At 38.2% G+C, this 18,863-nt stretch overlaps 1 protein-coding gene across 2 annotated transcripts in view; it reads right to left on the bottom strand.

Annotated features, from left to right (window-relative positions):
* The window catches only part of GPR63 (G protein-coupled receptor 63), a 33,475-nt gene continuing 16,156 nt past the window's right edge, over nt 1,545-18,863 (bottom strand). Inside the window, exons 2-3 of one of the 2 annotated variants that reach the window (XM_021391862.1) lie at nt 13,471-13,587; nt 1,545-6,965 (exon numbers count right to left, since the gene is read on the bottom strand). In XM_021391862.1, coding sequence (XP_021247537.1) covers nt 5,561-6,820 — 1,260 coding nt within the window. In that variant the 5' untranslated portion in view covers nt 6,821-6,965; nt 13,471-13,587 and the 3' untranslated portion in view covers nt 1,545-5,560. The remainder of the gene's footprint in view (nt 6,966-13,470; nt 13,588-18,863) is intronic. The other variant, XM_021391863.1, reaches the window with a different exon arrangement.

Raw genomic sequence — 18,863 nt, 5'->3', positions numbered from 1 at the left:
CTGGGCCTCATTGGGTGATGAGAAATTATCTTGGGCCACGTATACATAAGTTGCTCCAAAAGCAATGCCTCCTATTTATTTCCATGGAAACTAAAACAGATACAAAGAGCACAATAACACCATTTAATTGAGCAAATTCTCAGCTACGAAACACCATTTTTCAACATTGTCACCACCATTAACTATGCATTTCTTGTCAGCAGTGACCAAGAGCCTGCCTGCTGTGCTCACAAAAATCTATACCAGCAGAGATGTCCCACTGTTGCCACTGCTGAAATGCACCACCCACCACCTCACTGTGCCCACATCCACTGTTTGGTCTTCATAAACATTTAGCAAGCAAGCAACAATGAATGCCAGTGAATACACTGGCAGGAAGGTTCAATCTCTATTACCATACCACCAACTTCAGCCTCTGACACTGTGGGCCAACATAATAAAATAGGAGGCATTACTTTTGGAGCAGCCCTCGTAATATACACACCATTGTTAATATATAAGTAACAAAACATTTTAATTTTTAATATTTTTCTTAAAACATTAAAAAAAAAAAAGGGGGAAAGGAACAAAAACATAAAACCAGTGGGATTCCCCTCGTTTTTGGGAAACTAACATACCAGGCTGGCTTGACTGCAGTGGTTGCAATTCTTAGTGAGCTCTCAAGTTGTTCATCAGAGATTTTCGATGAAATTTTACTCTTCTTGAACTTCATCCTTGACAACTGTTCACAAATGTATGTACTGTCACAAAGTGATGACATTAATAAGGTTTGACTATGAAGTGAAGGACATTTCTCTCTGGTAAAAGAGGTCTTATGAAAGTCTGGTAAACAGACACAACCCGATTTTTGAGTTGAATATCTGATTGCAACTCTCTATTTTCCATTTGAAAATTTGTAGGTAACGTATTTATATCAACTGAAAACGGTGTCATAAGCATAAATGGATTATTTTTTTTGCCAACCTTGAAGCCTATTCTCAATTTCCTTTGCCAAAACAGAAAGCATGGCTGTGTATTCTTTGCCATTCAGAGTGCTGTGTTTAGCCAGCGTATCAAAGTGCATATAATTATCTGCCATCATTTGAGTCAGCACTGCCCTCCCTGTGCCCTGGTTCCAGTCGACACAGTGTTAATAGCACACTGATGGTATGGCAGTTGCTGAGCAATGGGTGCATGCCCAGGCCCACTCCACTGGGAAGAGCTGCCACCATGGTGGCGTGGGGCAGGGGGCGGTCACAATTGCCAGCCATGCCAGGCCGCATGCAGCCTGTAGGCCGCAGGCTGGACATGTCTGCCTTAGCATACGGAACACCCACCTCCCTAGCAGGGGTTCTTTAGGGACAAGCCTTGACACTACCATTCAGAGAAATCAGTCCAGCAGAATTTCTGCAAAATTGTTAGCGAGCGGAATTTTCCCCCAAAACAGCCAAGATGCTGAACATTTTTCATTCTACTAAAATGGGGAATAATCCATCACCTACAAACATGCAGCGCTTGAATCATAAAGGTCACTGTCTTCTATTGAAATGAATCATGCCATGCAGTACCACTGTTTGTTTCATTTATTGCAAAGTAAGATAATTTTTATTACTTCATCCAAGCTATATAGTAGCACACCCAGTTCAGGCAGTACGTTTTGGAAGGTTATTTTCTTCTTACATCTCCAGCTTCTCTTTTACTCTACAGTACTTCAGATATTTTAGATATATTGACATCTCCACTCTCTTATAAGAGCACATTCTGTAACTTTTCTTATACACACACACAAAACCATTTTGTTTTAAACTGAAATTCAGAAAAGCAACCTTATATTGTGATTTAATTTACAAACAAAATAAGGTGTTTGAAATTGGAAGCTGGGCATTAAACTGAAGGCAACTTTTGCTTAGTCTGTGAATGCACAATTTCATAGCAATTGTACAGACTTTTGCCACATTTTTTGAGAATGTTCATGTTTGTTTTTTTTTTCCTTTTTTCCCCTCCTCAGGTATGTTCACAGGTGTAATATGTACAGAAAAGACAATACCATTCCACTTAACAGGTTCTTTACAAAGAGTAATTCAATGTTTCTTTGTATCAGAAAATGTCTGCTCAAAAAAAAAAGATCAAACCAGTTCATAATGGCAAAGTAGTGGCTCCCAGAAAACTGGACCTAAGAAATACCTCACCATTTCAACTGCAACAAACTTGTGCTCTTAATGTTTATTTTTCACTTAAAAATAATTCAAAATCTCTCTCAAGGAGGGTACTGAGAATGATTTGAGAATTAAAAGTCTCAAATGGTTACAGAAAGACCACTGAAATCTTGCAGATGTCTATGCATATGCCCAAATTTAAAAGAAAAAAGCATTTGGCATACAAATTAAGAAAATAACAGAAAGCAGTAAGAGGCAAAACAATTTTCTTCTCTATGTACATATTGTTATATGAGTAACAAATGTCAAAAATACACAACTGTGTACAAAAGAATTGTTTTAGCAACAGATTTCTACAAATGAGCCTTGTGTAAGCAGCATGCTTTGGCAGAATTAATTAAACCAAAACATAACTGAAAATACATTCATTTCAATCCTCCATACCAAATATTTCTGAAAATGTAACATAAGAATAGAGTTCAGTAACAAGTATCATTTTTGGAGAAGAAGGCTACAATTTCCCAGCAGAATCAAGAAGGACCAATTTCAGTTTTTAAAATCCCATCTTGATCAAGTCCACCAAAATGCCTCACTAGACCTGATCATGCAAGCACATATGTGTTTTAACATTACAGACACCAGCAAAATCGGACTTAACTTGGCGAGATCACAGACAATAAGACTGAGCAGTTTAAGTGGTGTTTCACTCGGTCCTGGGACTTTAGCTTCAATTATCAAGGCACTGCTCTAAAGACCATTAGACACAATAGGCCAAATGATTCTGTAAACATAATTACCCTAGGGATACTTCTCTGACACTTTGTTTCTTTTCTTGAGCACCCTTCTGTTTACTGGATGCTTTGATCATCTCTAAAATCTGAAATCTCTAAAATCTCTAAAAGTGTGGATACTGTATCACCACTTCCGTCACATTTTAATCTGGGCTACACTATCAGGGTTTCTTTTCTTCAAGTATCAGCAGACCCAGCTTTGAGCAGAAACCCTGGTACAGTAGGAATAAACAAACACTAGGTTATTCAGAACAATTAACATTCTTTGATGTTTGAAATTTCTAATTCACAGCAAGTACTTATCAGAGATTATGAAATCCCACCACAACATGTTCTTCAAGAAAGTCCTTTCACTAACTTTCTGGTATTACTCAACCTTGTTTTGTTCTTGAACTAGTATATTTTAGAATATTCATTCAAGCCTCACATTATAAGCTCTGGAAGACAGCAAAAAATACTTGTCCCTGCCACTTTAGACAGTGCATACTCTCACTGTATTACATTAGCTCTAAGCACAATTTTGCTGCTTACAGAGATAACAGGGATGACAGAAACAGAAAATCCCTACAAACCAGGTCAACTTTTGCTATCAGTGTAAATGTAATTGAGAAATAAAAGCTATAATGTGAGGACATAATAAAACATTCTTGTACAGTTTTACGGTGGAAATCCTTTACTATCATTTTGATCAGAAAAATCTGTATCATCAGTTAGTAGACAAAAAAATACAAAGCAGACATCAATAACATCACTGCCACCTGGATTCCTTTACAAAACACAACCTCTACTTGCAGTGCATTAACGCGCTTATTATTTTTTTTTAATGAAAAAAAAAAAACTAGAATTCAGAATGATTCTTTTTAGTCTCCTAGAATGTAAAAACTGCCACCAGTTTTGCCAATAGTTATCAATGAGGGGAATGGAGATCATTGTTAAATTAGTTCTTGACTGAAGAAAAACAGAACCCATGCTATAAATGTTTAGCTGGCCTCTGGAAGCAAGCAGTCCCTGGATAGCAGTACAGGGCATTTCGTTCATGCAGTTATTTCAATACTTACGTAACAACAGATAAAATTGCTATTTGCTCCTCAGGTACAAGAACACACAAGTTCTTCATGCATCTGCTCAGAGCAACTGGCAAATCTCACTTCAAAGCCCAAACCTAAGTCTTGATTTTACTTGCCCCTCATTAAGTATTTATTTAGCTGATTGAAAAAAGAATGCGAGCCTAGATTGCTATTATCAAGGAAAACATTTGTCTTTCTACTTTCCAGGCAGGTACCAAGGCAGCCTGACACTAATCAGAATCATGGTTTGGCATTTCAGGGAGAAAAACTGATGCCTATGCATGAGAACAATACAGAGGCAGCAGAAGGAAAGGGGAAAAGAAAAAATCAATGTAACGTAGCCTCACTGGGAAAACGGGAATTTAATTCTAGCCATAGCAAAATTTGCTGGTCAACAGTTATTCATTATTATTAGGTTTCAGTCCGATACTTAAATTGGAAAACAAGCAATTAGGATTTTCTTCCCTTCTATACAGACTAGGTCCTAGCCTCAGGTATGGTTTGTGCTATCCCTAAGTCTATCTGCATAACCTGACAGCAAGACCTCAGCCATATGGAGCATACCTAGCCTTATATGAGTTTCATGCAGAGAAAGTGTTACATCAACACAGTGTGAACTGTGAGCACAAAGTCATAATTCCTGATAGCTTTTCAGGCATATCATTAGGTTTGGATAGCTTCTAACAACCTAAAGTAACTAAAGCTACCCCTTTCCCCTCAAACAATTTTCAAATGAACTCCTTTTTTATTAAATCTTGCGTCAGCCTAAACCTCAGGATATGACATTTTCACTCCTTTCTCTCCCTCTCTTTCCTCTTCCACTCCCAGCCCCCCCAAGAACTGTGCAGTTGTTACTTTTGAACAATTGTTAGAAAAAAAAAAAGCAAATCTATGACTGTAATTGTAGCTACAACACAAACTGCCCTCCTAGAGCTTACATGGGATTTTCACTGAAATTCACCAATGTAACAAATAGTAACAATAACACCCCTTCAATACAGAACAAAACATTCCAATGAAAAAAATCTATAGCATTTTTTTTTAAAGTGCACAAAAATATTAATGGAAATATTAAAAAAGAAAAACGTTTTATAACATCAACATCAAAACCTCTGAAATATTGTTAAAATTAAATAGAAGTTATTTAATGAGACTTTTTGGCTCCAATGTATTGGCAGACAGCAGCAACATTTTTCAGAAAAATTACACCAACTAAATATACTGTATCTTAGCAGCATAAAAAAATCCCTACAATTAGATGCAACTGCAGGCCTAGTAAGCATAAACCTGACAAAATGTTACAAATGCAATTTTTGTTTAAAAGAATGGATTTCCATGGAATCCCAGAGGTAACATTTGTTATTTTCTTTACATTGTATTCTGGTAGTAAACCCAGCTATAACCAATTACCTTCCTTCCACCTTTCCTCCCAGAATTGCACAGAGTACTGGAAAATTTTATCAAGTTATAAGATATGGCCACATTGAAGAAGCCATATACAACGAAACAAAAAGCCTGAAAACAAATAATCCCAAACAATAACAATCATTGTCCTACAGCTGCAGCTTTACACTACTGACCGATGTTCTCCACACACATAGATGGCACTGGGTCGAATGCGCCGCCTTGTATGGCCAGGTAGCTGTGGCAAAAACTTGAAGTATTTAGGCATCAAGTCTAAGCATGCATCATGAAACTTCTTAATCCTCCAGTAGTAAATCAGTGGGTTCAGTGCAGACTTGAGGTAGCAGAGCCAGAGGAGCCAAGTGCTTATCTCAAAAAAGTTGTGCTTGTAGTAGAAGTGGCTGTTGAATGTGGCAATAAGGCTGTAAGTGGTGAAGGGCGCCCAACACACTATGAAGACAAGGAACAAAATCAAGATGGTTGTGAAGGCACGAGTTTTAAAGCTCATATCAATATTCATCTGAAAGGGTCTCTGTAAGCTCATGAGACCAAGTTTGCTGGCCTGGCTGAGGCATATGCTGTCAGGGTGGCTATGGATACGAACCGCATTGTGGCGAACGGTGTTGAGTATGCCCATAAAAGAATACAGCATTACCAGGAATGGAATAAAAAAAGAAATTAGCAAGATAATTATCACGTACGCTTGGTAGCCTGGGCTAGTAGAGTAGCCAAAAACACACTGAGGTGCTCTCGAGGGTATCTGCAGATTAGGATTACCTACTGATAATGGAAAAGCAACAACAAAGGATGCTGCCCAGGAAATCACAATAAGAATCTTCGCACGATAAGGTGTCAGTTTATCTTGCCTCTGAACTATAATAAGAAATCGGTCAATGCTAATGATAAGAAGAATTGCTACCCCCTCTATGACAAAAAGCCAAAAAAACATGGCTGAGACTCTGCAAAATATATCCCCAAAAATCCAGCGAGTGGTAATGATTGTTATGAGAGCAAAAGGCATGTTCAGCACTGCCAGCAGCATGTCTGCAAAAGCCAGGCTTGCTAAGAGAATGTTAATTGCAGATCGCATAGCTGCCTTCTGGTAGACCATGAGGCATACAACAAAGTTTCCAAGGAAAGAAACCAACACGATAAATATCATAGCAGCAGAAAGTATGATCTGGAGTGGCAAACTCAAGCTCCTGAAAACTTCTTGTGATGGCAGGACAGGTGTAGTGTTTACCAGAAAGGTACTTCTCTCGTTGGTGAGCACAGCACCTGAACTATATCTCAATGGCTGTGTTGTGCCACTACGAAGTAAGATCTGGGGAGTGGTAAAATTCGTGTAGGCATTTTCATAAACAATAAAAGTAGCATTTGAGGTCCCAGAATTGGTTGGTGTCAACATTGCTGAGAAAACCATTGCTTCAAGGAAGAATGAAAGCAGAACCAAAGGTCTTCAAGGCATTTCAGCTTGTTCAGGCAGCATCTTATTCCATGTCATTTACCAAATCTGAATTAAACATCTGAAAGCATCAAAGCTCTTAAATTCATGTCTGTACTTCCATCTGAAAAAGAAGAATTAAAAAAAAAAACCAAATAAGATTCACTAAAATCAATGGGAACCAAATGATTACTTGCTTTCCTTAATGACAAAAGTATCCCTAATACATCTTTACACTTTAGATTGACACCTTCTACTTAAGCAGACATGAGAGGAGTCTAGTAATATTTGGTCCTTTTCTTAAAGATCCTGCTCCTGTAGTCTTGCTATTATTGTAAAATGCTCTTATTCAACAGGCTTTTCTCTACGATAACAAGGACTAGAAAACTTTTGTGTTTGAAACCAAACTTTACTTACGAAGAGAGAATAATTCAAATCAGTATAGGATCATAGTTACTTAGATTGCAAAGTCCTTCAAAGATCACCAAGTCCAACCTATCAAGCTGACCCACTGAATCCATGTCTGCTAAACCATGCATGCAACCATGGCTGCCTCATCTCCTTAACATCTCCAGTTCCCTCATCAGCTCCTCATAACTCTTATTTTCTAGTCTGATTACCAGCTTTGTTGCTCTTCTCTACAAATGCTCTAGCAATTCAGAATAGTTCTTGTAGTGAGGGGCCCAAAACTGAACACAGTACTTCAGGTGTAGCCTCACCAGTGCCATGTACAAGGGCACAATCACTTCCCTGGTTCTGCTGATGATGCTATTTCTGATGCAAGCCAGGATGCCACTGGCCTTCATGGCATCCTGGGCACGCTGTTGGCTCATGTTCAGCTGCCTGTCAACCAGAACAGCCAGGTCCTTTTCTGTCAGGCAGCTTTCCAGTCACTCTTCCCCAGACCTGTATCACTGCATCGGGTTGTTATGACCCAGTTGCAGGACCCACCACTTGGTCTTATTGTATGTCATGCAAATAGACTCAGTCCATCCATCTGGCCTACACAAATCACTCTGCTTGGAGGTAGGAAGGTTTTGCAACAGTACTACCTAACTTGGTATCACCCGTGAACTCACTAAGGATGCACTCAATCCTCTCATCAAGACTGTTGAAAAAAATATATTAAACAAAACTAGCCCCATTACTGAGCCCTGGGGATCACCCCTGGTGACTGGCCACCAACTGAACTCCACTTACCGTGACTCTTTGAGTCCAGCCATCCAGCCAGTCCTTCACCCTGCAAACTATACACTTGTCCAAGATATGAACAGACAGTTTCTCCATGAGAATGCTGTAGCAAATGGTATCAAATGCTTTACTAAAATTCCAGGTAAACAACGTCTACAGCTTTTCCACCGTCTACTGTCACAGAAGGAGATCAGGTTAGTCAGGCAGGACCTGCTTTTCTTAACTCATGCTGGCTGCTTATGATCACTCAATTGTCCTGTATGATGACATTTAAGATTATATGCTTCATAACCTTCCGTGGAACTGAGGTCAGACTACTGAGCCTGTAACTACCTGGATCCTCTATCTTTACAGTATCTTAAATATTCTCATAATGATCTTAATTAATTAGTATATTTAAATAATCTCATAACTTAATGATTTTGCTTCGAAATCACCTACAGCTGGAAGTATTAGTAATATTTCCAAATAACTTACATAATACCAGTATCATCTATGTGCCTGTTTGCTAGGCACTGAAAAGCAAACCCATGTGAGCTTCCCTAAATATTACAGAATCCTTTGTTTCAAGTCAGTCAACAGCATCAAATGCCTCAGGAAGAAACATGTAAAACATCCTAACCTGCTGTTCATTATCAAGTAACTCGTCCACAGGATTAAAGTATTTCTCAATTTGTTTCACTTAGTGACTGACTCACATCAATGTATAGGAAACTAATTCTTCTTTATTTGCTGCAACCCTCCCCTGCAGCAAACTTTATGTTTTTACTGGTCTAGACATGTCTTTGTTAATTTATCTTAGTATCTCACATAGTTTAACTGCACATCCTCTTTTTTCCCTGTTAATCTAACCCTCACTGTTATGCTGATACAATGCAGCAGTTTCTTTTAGAATTTACAGGTACTGCCTTATGTATTTATCAAATATTCACTGTTCTTACAGACAAATAAAATGCAAAAGAGCTGAGAGCTCCCCAGGAGCTCTTTACAGAACTCCTCTCTATCTTGGACTACTAAATTAAGCACTCACAGAGTACTCTGGCATCTGAACAAGCTGAAAACCAGAAAGATTCTATGTCTTTTTAAAAAACAAATCACCACAGCCGGAAAGACAAAGTGGAATTCCTCTCATTCAGTCTGGACAAGAGGTTCAGTCACTTCAGACTGTTTTCATGTTTTCAGTCAGAAGAGAGATACAGATTTCTAAAGAGGGCAATCAATGTCCTCCACCCTGCACACTGTGACAAATTTGTGTTACTAATTTGAGATGCCTGTGCTTGTTAACACAAATCCTACTCACAGTATCTATGCAGGTTCTGTTTGGTACCAACACTGGGCACAAGTGAAAGGAGGAAGGAATGCTTTTAAGAAATTACACAAGAGCCATATGTTTCATGGAAGAGCAAAAGCTTCCTTAGATCAAAAGAGTAATATGTCACTTACAAACAAATTAACGATAAATATAATGTATGTCACCAGGCTGGACAACTTCTTGTGATTCAAATACAAGCCTTCCATGATGCTGCCAGGAATTAATTAATCAAGGAACATCAGCATTATGGCCGGCTCCTCTTATTCCATAGCTAAGCCTTCCTATTTCTATTCCCTTCCTATCTTCAAGCTTAAGATCACTAGATGGTTTCCAGGGCTAGACAGCCCTCAGCAATTTTTTTTTTTTTAAGACAAACAATTAACCTGTTTTTCTTAACTTCTAATTGTGCCAAAAAGAGATATTATTAAGAGGCTAGCTTAACTGCGTCATAAAAATTCCACTTTTTTGAGGTCTTCCTCCTTCAGTGGGAAAGACTACTGTCATCATTTTCTACTCAACTACATTACATTTCAAAGGATGTTAAACTTGACAATAGTATACTAAGCTACGTAAATTGATACTTTGTAGAAGTGTCAATTACCTCTGTTCTAGATTTTCCTTTTCCTTTCTTTTTCACTTTCATTTTTTATTTTATAGAGGCTTATACAGAAAGCCTCAATGTTAATTACAAACCAAAGCAGAAAGAGTAGTCAAAACTCTTCTTTGTGGGGTTGTTTTTGGATTTTTTTTTGTGTGTGTTTTTTTTTTCTTTATAAACCTTTTCTTTACTAGATATTGGAATAAACTCTGTAACCAATGGTACAAACGTTAGAACAGTTTTCCAGGACAGAGAAGCAAGGATTTTTAGCAACAAATGAGAAAATCTCACCCAAAGTTCCATAAGAAAAGAACGCTGAAGAAGGAAAAGAAGCTGTAGTGTCCTGCGGGGACTGTAAAAGAGCATAAATTCAACAAATTCTTCTGGACTTAAAATCACAGAGTATCAAAAATGAGATTCCCAAAGGCAGTATCTTTCAGAGCTCAGTAAGCAATAAACCAGGAAAAGTAACTTTTGCATTTCTGCTTTTTACAAGGTCTCTACCAAAGCTCTAAAAGAAACTAATCTGCACTTGTAAACCCCCTCACAGATAATAATCAGTTTAAAACAGGTAACAAAAGGATGAGCAGTTAGTCTTTCAATGGAAAAAGGTCAACAGGAAGGTCTTAAAAAGAAAATCTATACTGGGGTTCAAGCAGTTCAACATATGGGAAGAAGAGGGAAATGCGAAACCATGACATTTACTGATGATGAACATAAACTGTTTTTCAGAGTAATCTAATAAAAACAAAGATTAACTATAAAGAGGTACAGAAGGATCTCATGATAGTTAATGGCAAGATAATAAACTGCTACACTAATTTCAGTGTTGCTAGAAGTAAACTACACAAACAAGGTTGTCTGCATAGCAACAAATGCTGAACAAACTATTACCATCCAGAAGTCTGACAGTAGTCTGCTCTAAGAAAACTAATCCAAGTGTTTGGAGTTGTTAGCAAAGCAACAAAGAAAAGCAGGAGCTATCCTCATACAATATATATTATGTACTACCTGCTACAATACATATTCATGGCATCTCTTATCTTCAGTGCTATGTTCAATTCTGCTTTGTCTGATCTCCTTTCAAAAGTGACTGAAAAAAGGTACCACAGGACTATTACAGAGTTATTAGTGGCATAGGAAAAGTGAATGATTGCTGTCTCATAACACAAGAAGTAGGAGCAGCCAAAGGAAACAATTATTCTAGTGAATAGTGAAAATGTTAGCCACAGGATTCTGTGGATGCCATAGAACTTCTGTGAGTTCAGAAGGCAATTTAGGAGATAATTCACATGATCTTAGTATAGACATCTGGAAGAGGTGAATCACCCTGATTTCCCCACCTGACTGCAAAGGCTATGTGACTACTTCAGGCAAATTAGCTACGGTCTTGGGTATCACACTTTGTAAAAGTCATTAGCATTCAGACAGCAAGTTCAAAGTTCCTCTGTAGCAGTCATATATATATTTTGTATTCACAGGGCTTCTGCCATGAACAGTCACACAATTATTAAACACGCACCTTGTATTTTTCCTTTCTCATGCATCCCTCTTCCTACCCCCCTGACATATCAAAAATTATGTAAGGATAAAAACTTCAAACGAAAGAACGGGACCAATAACATAACTTCACAGGCATTTCATTTCAGTCCTCACCTGTGTTTTGAGAAAGACAAATCCTGCAATTTCAAAGCCAGGGTCATTGCTGAATGGTAACTGCACAGCTTGTAACAGATCACCATGCTTTGGTAATTTAAATAGGTGTGCTTTTTGATGATGAAAGTACTCAAGCAAGATGCAGATATCTTTTTGTTACAGCATTCTCACTTTTGGACCACGTACCCTCACCAGTTCTTTTCAGATGCAAAAACGCTTCATGCAACCACTTTTTTTCCATTTCTGTGCTGAAAATTACTGGGTATGCACATTTCCTCTAAAGCAAGGTTCTCACTCATATGCAACTTTCTTTTTATAGAACATAATAGACACAATTATTCCAATGAAGTACACACTTAAAGCTAAATACCACACAAATTCCATTCATCAAATATAATTATTGCTAGAACTATGGTGTCTGTTTTTAACAGTTTTAGAAGCTAAAAGGTAAACACATTTCTGTTCAAAATCTGGGTAGCATGCTCAACCAGGAATAAAAGATTGTATCTTACACGCAAAGACATTGGTCAAAACCAGTAACTCCAACATAGCCAAAGCAGGGAACTTTTTACTTCTAAAAACAGTATCACAATAACAGTTATGTTTATTGTAGATCAGAAGATGCTATGATGTGCTGCCAGAATGTTCAATGATTTATTAAATTTATCTGCTAAAAGTAAGCATATTTCCAGTATTGCCCAGAACCAAGATTTGATCCAGCATGCAGAAATCATCTTTCTTCAGAAACTTAAAGCTCCCAGTGCCTGGCAGAGTAAATCTATTTCTTGTTAATGTGTTACATAACCACAAAAGGGTGCCCGCTGCAGCTTTTTACAGCTGATGTAATTTTGAAGTTAAATGTGGCAAAAACAAATTATTAAGGCAACCATAAAAAAGTAAAACATTAGGAGAAGATTAATAAAGTCAAGTAGGACGGTCAAGGGCTTATTTTGTTTAAAAAAAATTATACAGAGACAGAAAATATTGAAGTATGCGTTCTGTGATGCACCATTATTGAACAAAGAAACCTAAAACCCCATTTCAGTATGAGCTGAACATTGTCTCTCATGCCATTAAGTATAAGCAGAGACAAATTGCAGTGGAATCCCTTCCACAAAAGCCAGTGCAATGGGTGAATCAGAGCACAAATCAGTAAGGACAATGTTCTCTTACTCACCTAATCCCCCTGAAAGGAACTAGTAGTTTTTAGTTGTAATAACTATTTACATGTCCTAAATTGAAACTAATTAATTATACTGCATGGGTAGATGAGCCACAGAACTACACGCATAGAAGCATTAGTTATATTTGGAAAGTTTTCCTCTTTTCCACTCTATAAACATTACTGCAGCAATTTTCAAAGGGAAGTACGGTGGGGGAACAGCCACCTCTGCTTGGGGTCATTAAGAACAATTAATTGACCTCTTGAGGATATTTATTTCTATCCTTAGTTCAGAGAGCCATTATCTGTCAAGAAATGCCAACCACGCAAGTCATTATTACTATTCTAAACCACAAATATGCAAAATGTAATTAATAACTGTATATTCTCTTGAGAAAAATCATGTTCTCAATTTGTAGGTCATATGAAAGGACTTACATAGTTTTAGATTCTAGTGCCAGATTCTTTTCTATTCCCAGCTTTCCCACAAGTTCAACAGCCATATTAACCATTTGTATGTTGAATAGTTAAGTGAACACTCTTGAAGAGCTAAGTGAACAGTAAACGCTGAAAATATTATTGAAAACATGCTCTTAATTTATAACTCTGTCTCGTTATTAACACAAAACTATCAAGTTAGAAGTTTCCTAAATACTTTGCTTCCTAAATTTCAAGTGGAACTTTGGATTATACATATGGTCACTACATACCAATTTTGACAACAGGAAAAAAAAAGCACATGAATCCAGACAGGCTTCCATGAAGAATAGGAATCATAAGTCATCTTGTGCTGTTCTGCTCAGCAAATCATTCCTTTTCCAAATAACCTGTCCAAAAAAATACATATATATATTGTTGACACATTTACACAAAAAGCAGAATAAGAACAGAACTGCAACAGTTTTTCCTGTAATAAAACTTTATTTTTTTATTGGGAAAGGTAGAATATACTGTGTATCCTGACAAAACACAGATCAGATCTCTGTATTTTGCCGAAGGTAAAGATCTTATGCAGGACAGTTTCATTAAGCCAAACTGATCCTCGGCTCTCAGCTGTGGAGCATTAAAATCTCAACATTTAATACTGAGATATTCCAGGACCCGTGTAGCATCCTGTTTTAATTTCATACAGATATGTGTAATTGATTTGGCAACAAGTGTACCGAAATTAGTTGCCACAAGTCTTATTCAATCTGTTAAACTACACACTTAGTCTAAAACATGAGAAACCTGAGGTTGAAACCTCCAAAGCCTCTCAGAAGAAATATCATTTAAACTCACAGGGTACTACTGAACATCAAAAAGAAGCTGAATAAGCATTCCCCAAACAGCAAAGGTATCAGAGCACTGGCAAAGCAAAGATATCAGAGTACTGGCAAAGCAAAAGGCAAGAAAACAGGCCTGGAGAGGAAGAACAAACAAGAGCAAACAGCAGGAACAAACAGGATCTTAGCATTTCCACTATATGCTCTAGTACCAGTCAAGCATCAGCTATCATCAAGATTATGTCTCAAATAGCTAAAATGATTTTTGCAAAATGGGCCTACCACAACTGAATCCTGCATACTCATTCATGACATATATTTTGTTAACTGAAATAATCAAATTTCAGTGTTGCTTCTCCATATATACTCAGAAGGAAGCTAGAAAATTTCTACGAGCCTTGAAAGCTGAGTGTATGTTACACCAAAAGATTTTATTTATAAATATTGTTTTAATATAAAAATCAAAAGAACAAAGATATGGGATACAGATACTTTCCTATGTTTTTTTTTTTTAAAGAGTACATAACAACTACAACTACAACAACATACAATTTCTTTCAAAACATTAAGTCATCTCCACACAGGAAAAAAGGATGGCAGGATCCTTCATGAACAAGTTTCTAAATAAATGTACATGGGGGCTGGAGGGCAAACCAGCCAAAGAGTTTACAGTGACCTCCTAGGAGGGAAGCACTAAGAACAATTCATACTTTAAGACCACTCATAACGTCCTGGTTCCTTCAGCCATTGTAGTGCTGATTTTCTGTACATGCAACCAACTTAATAGGGACTTCAAACATTCAAAATGTAAGGCCTGATGTGCCAGACGGACTTGCTGAGAAATCTGCCTTCTACAGAACAAACCCATTTAGGCAGCTTTGTGTTGGCAATCAGAGGTTAACACTGTTTCCAAATGACATTCCTTTTCCTCCCCAATTATAAGTGATTAGTTGAGTTTTTTGTCTGTTTGTTTATTTGTTTGTTAATGTGAACAGAGGGGAAAAGCTCTGTAATCCTACACAGTCCTGCAATGAGTATTAAATGTGAGGATTCCGGTTCCACCACCCGAAAGATGTCAGCATTTAAAACTGGCAGTGCTGCTGAAAGGCAGGTTCTTAGCTCTTCAGCCTTCCCAAGAGAAACTTCCCAGCCCTGCAGCAGAAGGACTGATCTGAATTAAGATAGACTCTGGCAAGCCAAGTTAACAGCTTCACACTTCTGGCCTGAAGATGCTGGCATACACAGATCAAAGCATAAGAGCATGGCCCAGATCTGGCCTCAATACACTATGAGGTACTTAATACAGATCACATTCAAGACAGTACTGTGCAAAACTTGTAAACACAAGATCATAGAGGAATTTGCATCTTATCAGGTCTAATTCAACTCCTCAAGCCAGGAACTGTCCTTTACAAAGAAATGAAAGAGCAGAACCAAAATCACAGAGATCTAAGACACCATTAAACTTAAAAACATTTCCTACAGCATTTGGACTACACTAAAGACTTAGTAACAGGTTACATAAGGCCTCAAATATGTTATGCTTTCTGTATACCATTGCTTTTCAAATAAGCAATGTTACTGTAACTTTTGTCAAGTACTTTACTGGTATTTCTCTATATTTAGTTGCACTTAGTCCTTGGTCAGTTTTTACATATTTTTCTTAACGTATTCCTGGCATTTTAAATCAAACTGTACTCCAAAATCTTAAATGTACTTAAGTATTGAAAGCTTCTTTTCTCCATCAAAAAAAATCAGTCTATCAAAAGATTATAACTAAAGAAGTCTGCTTTGAGTCACAAAACTTTAACATCTCTCCTAACTAAGACTATTTTAACTTTGCATATAGAGCAACTTCTCCAGCACATTCTCTAATTGAATGTAAGATTGATATTTCATCTTCATATACCATCAGGTAGAGTCATACAGGTTCCCCGTATTAAATTCCTTGTACCTCCTTTGTAGTGTTACAGACACTCAGTACACTATTGCACTGTCTTCTACTAATAGGGGAAAATGGATTTTCTTCTTCATTTTCATATTAGCATAAAAATTTTTGCAAATGCGAAGGGTTAAAAAATAAACTTTTTAAAAACAGTAACACTATCATCAAAAGTATTTTATACTGGTGGAGTTTATTATGCTGTCTCTCCCATAAGAATAAACTTGATTTTGAAGGAAAATCAATTTAATGAAAACATACTTTTTTGCAGAAAGATGCAGAGACACTAATGGATAAGTGATTAGCCACTGTAAGTGATGAGCCAGTGGTGTGCCCCTGTGACCAAGGCGGCCAATGGTATCCTGTGGTGCATTAAAAACAGCACGACCAGCTACGACTCCCTCTACTCTGCCCCAGTGAGGCCACATCTGGATTACTGTACCCAGTTCTGGGCTCCTCAGTTCAGGAAAGACAGGGAATTACTGGAGAGAGTCCAGCAGACAGCTACAAAGATGTTTAGGGGCCTGACACATCTCCCTTATGAGGAAAAGCTGAGAGACCTGGGACTGCTCAGCCTGGAGAAGACTGAGAGGGGATCTTATCAATGCTTATAAATATCTTAAAGGCTAGAGTCAAGTGGCTTTTTTTAGTGGTGCCCAGTGACAGGATGAGAGGCGAAGGGAACAAACTGGAGCATCAGAAGTTCCATACAAACATGGAGAAAAACTTTACAGTGAGGGCTGCAAACCACTCGAACAGGCTGCCCAAAGAGGTTGTAGAGTCTCCTTCTTTAGAGATATTCAAGACCCACCTGGACCCTTTTCTGTGCAACCTACAGTAGGGAACCTGCTTTAGCAGGGGTTGGACTAGATGGTTTCCAGAGGTCCCTTTCAACTCTTATGATTCTGTGATTCTGTGATTAGAATGACATAAAAAAAGGTCACTGAATTTGTACTCTCTTCAAATTGTGAAGCCCACATCGGGTTTCTGAGATGTGGGTGAGCTCTTGGAAAAAAAGGGTCAGTCCTGATTATGCTTCGCCTATAGAGATTCAGCTCATGCTACAGTCAAATTCTGCTGCTACCCAAGAGGCCTGCTGATTCCCTTCAGCTGATCTGGATCTTGCTTCTTGGCATGTCACAGAATCAGAGAATCACAGAATTGCAGGAGTTGGAAGGGATCTCAAGAGATCATAGAGTCCAGTCTCCATGATAAAGCAGATTCCCTACAATAGGTCACACAGGAAGACATCCAGACAGGTCTTGAATATCTCCATAGGAGACTGCACAACCTCTCTAGGCAACCTGCACCACTGCTCTGTCACTCATACTGTAAAGATCTTCTGCACGTTTGTATGGACCTGTCAATGGTTTACGGGCGTTCGGCCTGGTTCCATGACGAATGGGGCGGGGGACCCACAGACCCACGCCCCGGGAAAGGGAAAAAGGGAAAAAGGGTAGGGAGATGGGCCTGAGAGCAAAAACAGCGGCAACAATCTGAGGAGAAACAAACTAATTTACTAAATAAGATATCGGAATGCAAAATAACACACTATAATACAATATAATTACAATTTAAGCTGATCAATCCAATACAATGAGAGAGAGTGTCCAAAATTAAAGTAGGCCTTACTCTAATACCAACGATAAGACATCTGGGGAGCAAGATGCCGCCGGGACGAGAGATGGGCGGAAAAGAACAAGGTCTTGTGATCTGCAAGTTTTTATCTTTCCCTCTGACCGGAAACGGTAACAGAGGAGCAAAGTCCCCTGGGGAATGTAGTAGTCCTTCTCTTCTGAGAACCAGGTACATAACTACATGATGTTATGATGTGGAATACCAATAACTGAAAATCATAAAACCATGACAGGACCTTCCTATGTTCAAGTTTTAGGCCACTGCTCCTTGTCCTGTTGCTATACATCACCAAGAAGAGCCGGGTCTCATCCATTTGCATTCCACCTCCCTTTAGTTATTTATAAACATTAATGAGATCCCCCCTCCATCTTCTTTTCCCAGGGCTCAACAGATGCAGGTTACTCAGCCTTTCCTCATACAGGAGATGCTCCAGGCCCTTTATCATTTTTGTGGCCTTCTGCTGGACTCCTTCTAGGAGATCCCTGTCCTTTTTGAACAGGGGAGCTCAGAACTGGACAAGATATTCCAGATTTGTCCTCACCAGGGCAGAGTAGAGGGAGAGGATCACCTCCCTTGACCTGCTGGCCATGCTCCTTTTAGTGCACTACAGGATACCACCAGCCCTCTTGGCCATCACGGCACGCTGCTGGCTCATAGCCAACCTGCTGTCCACCAGAACACCCAGGTCCTTCTCTGCAGAGCTCTCACTTGGATCACAGAGGACCCATGTCCATAACAAGTTAAATGAGTTGACCATGTTTCAGTAACAGAAATGCTGCTCCTTGCGGCATCCTGCTCTGAGAGCACTCAAATGTTGTCCAGGTAAGATTTAGCTGAAAGCTAAACAAAGATTTAATATTTTTAATATGCATTTGTGTATACACATTTGAATGCATCTTTGATAGTTACTAGCATCTCTAATCAGCCAAAACCAAAAACACTTAACACGACAAAATACTCAAACAGTGGCTTGTGTTCTTTTCCAGATTTACCCTAAATTTATTGTGATAGTCTAATTCAGACTAACAGTTACATATTAGACTATTATTTTATTTTTCATAACATGGAAATAGACTAAGTAAACTCTTAACTATTTTAAGCCATGTCATCTAATTGTTTTAATGGCTTCATAGTAATTTTTGTCTCATGCTAGTCAACTGAAATAACACTTTCAAGACAGCAAATTCACCTCTAAGAAACAATCCTAGTTAGAAATCAATCAATTCTGTTCATACTACAGATTTGAAAAATTGTTAAA

The sequence above is a fragment of the Numida meleagris genome, chromosome 3, assembly GCF_002078875.1.
Source record: "Numida meleagris isolate 19003 breed g44 Domestic line chromosome 3, NumMel1.0, whole genome shotgun sequence".
NCBI classification, from domain to species: domain Eukaryota; kingdom Metazoa; phylum Chordata; class Aves; order Galliformes; family Numididae; genus Numida; species Numida meleagris.
The sequence above is the reverse complement of the archived record's forward strand: the minus strand, read 5'-3'. Positions and strand labels throughout refer to the sequence as shown.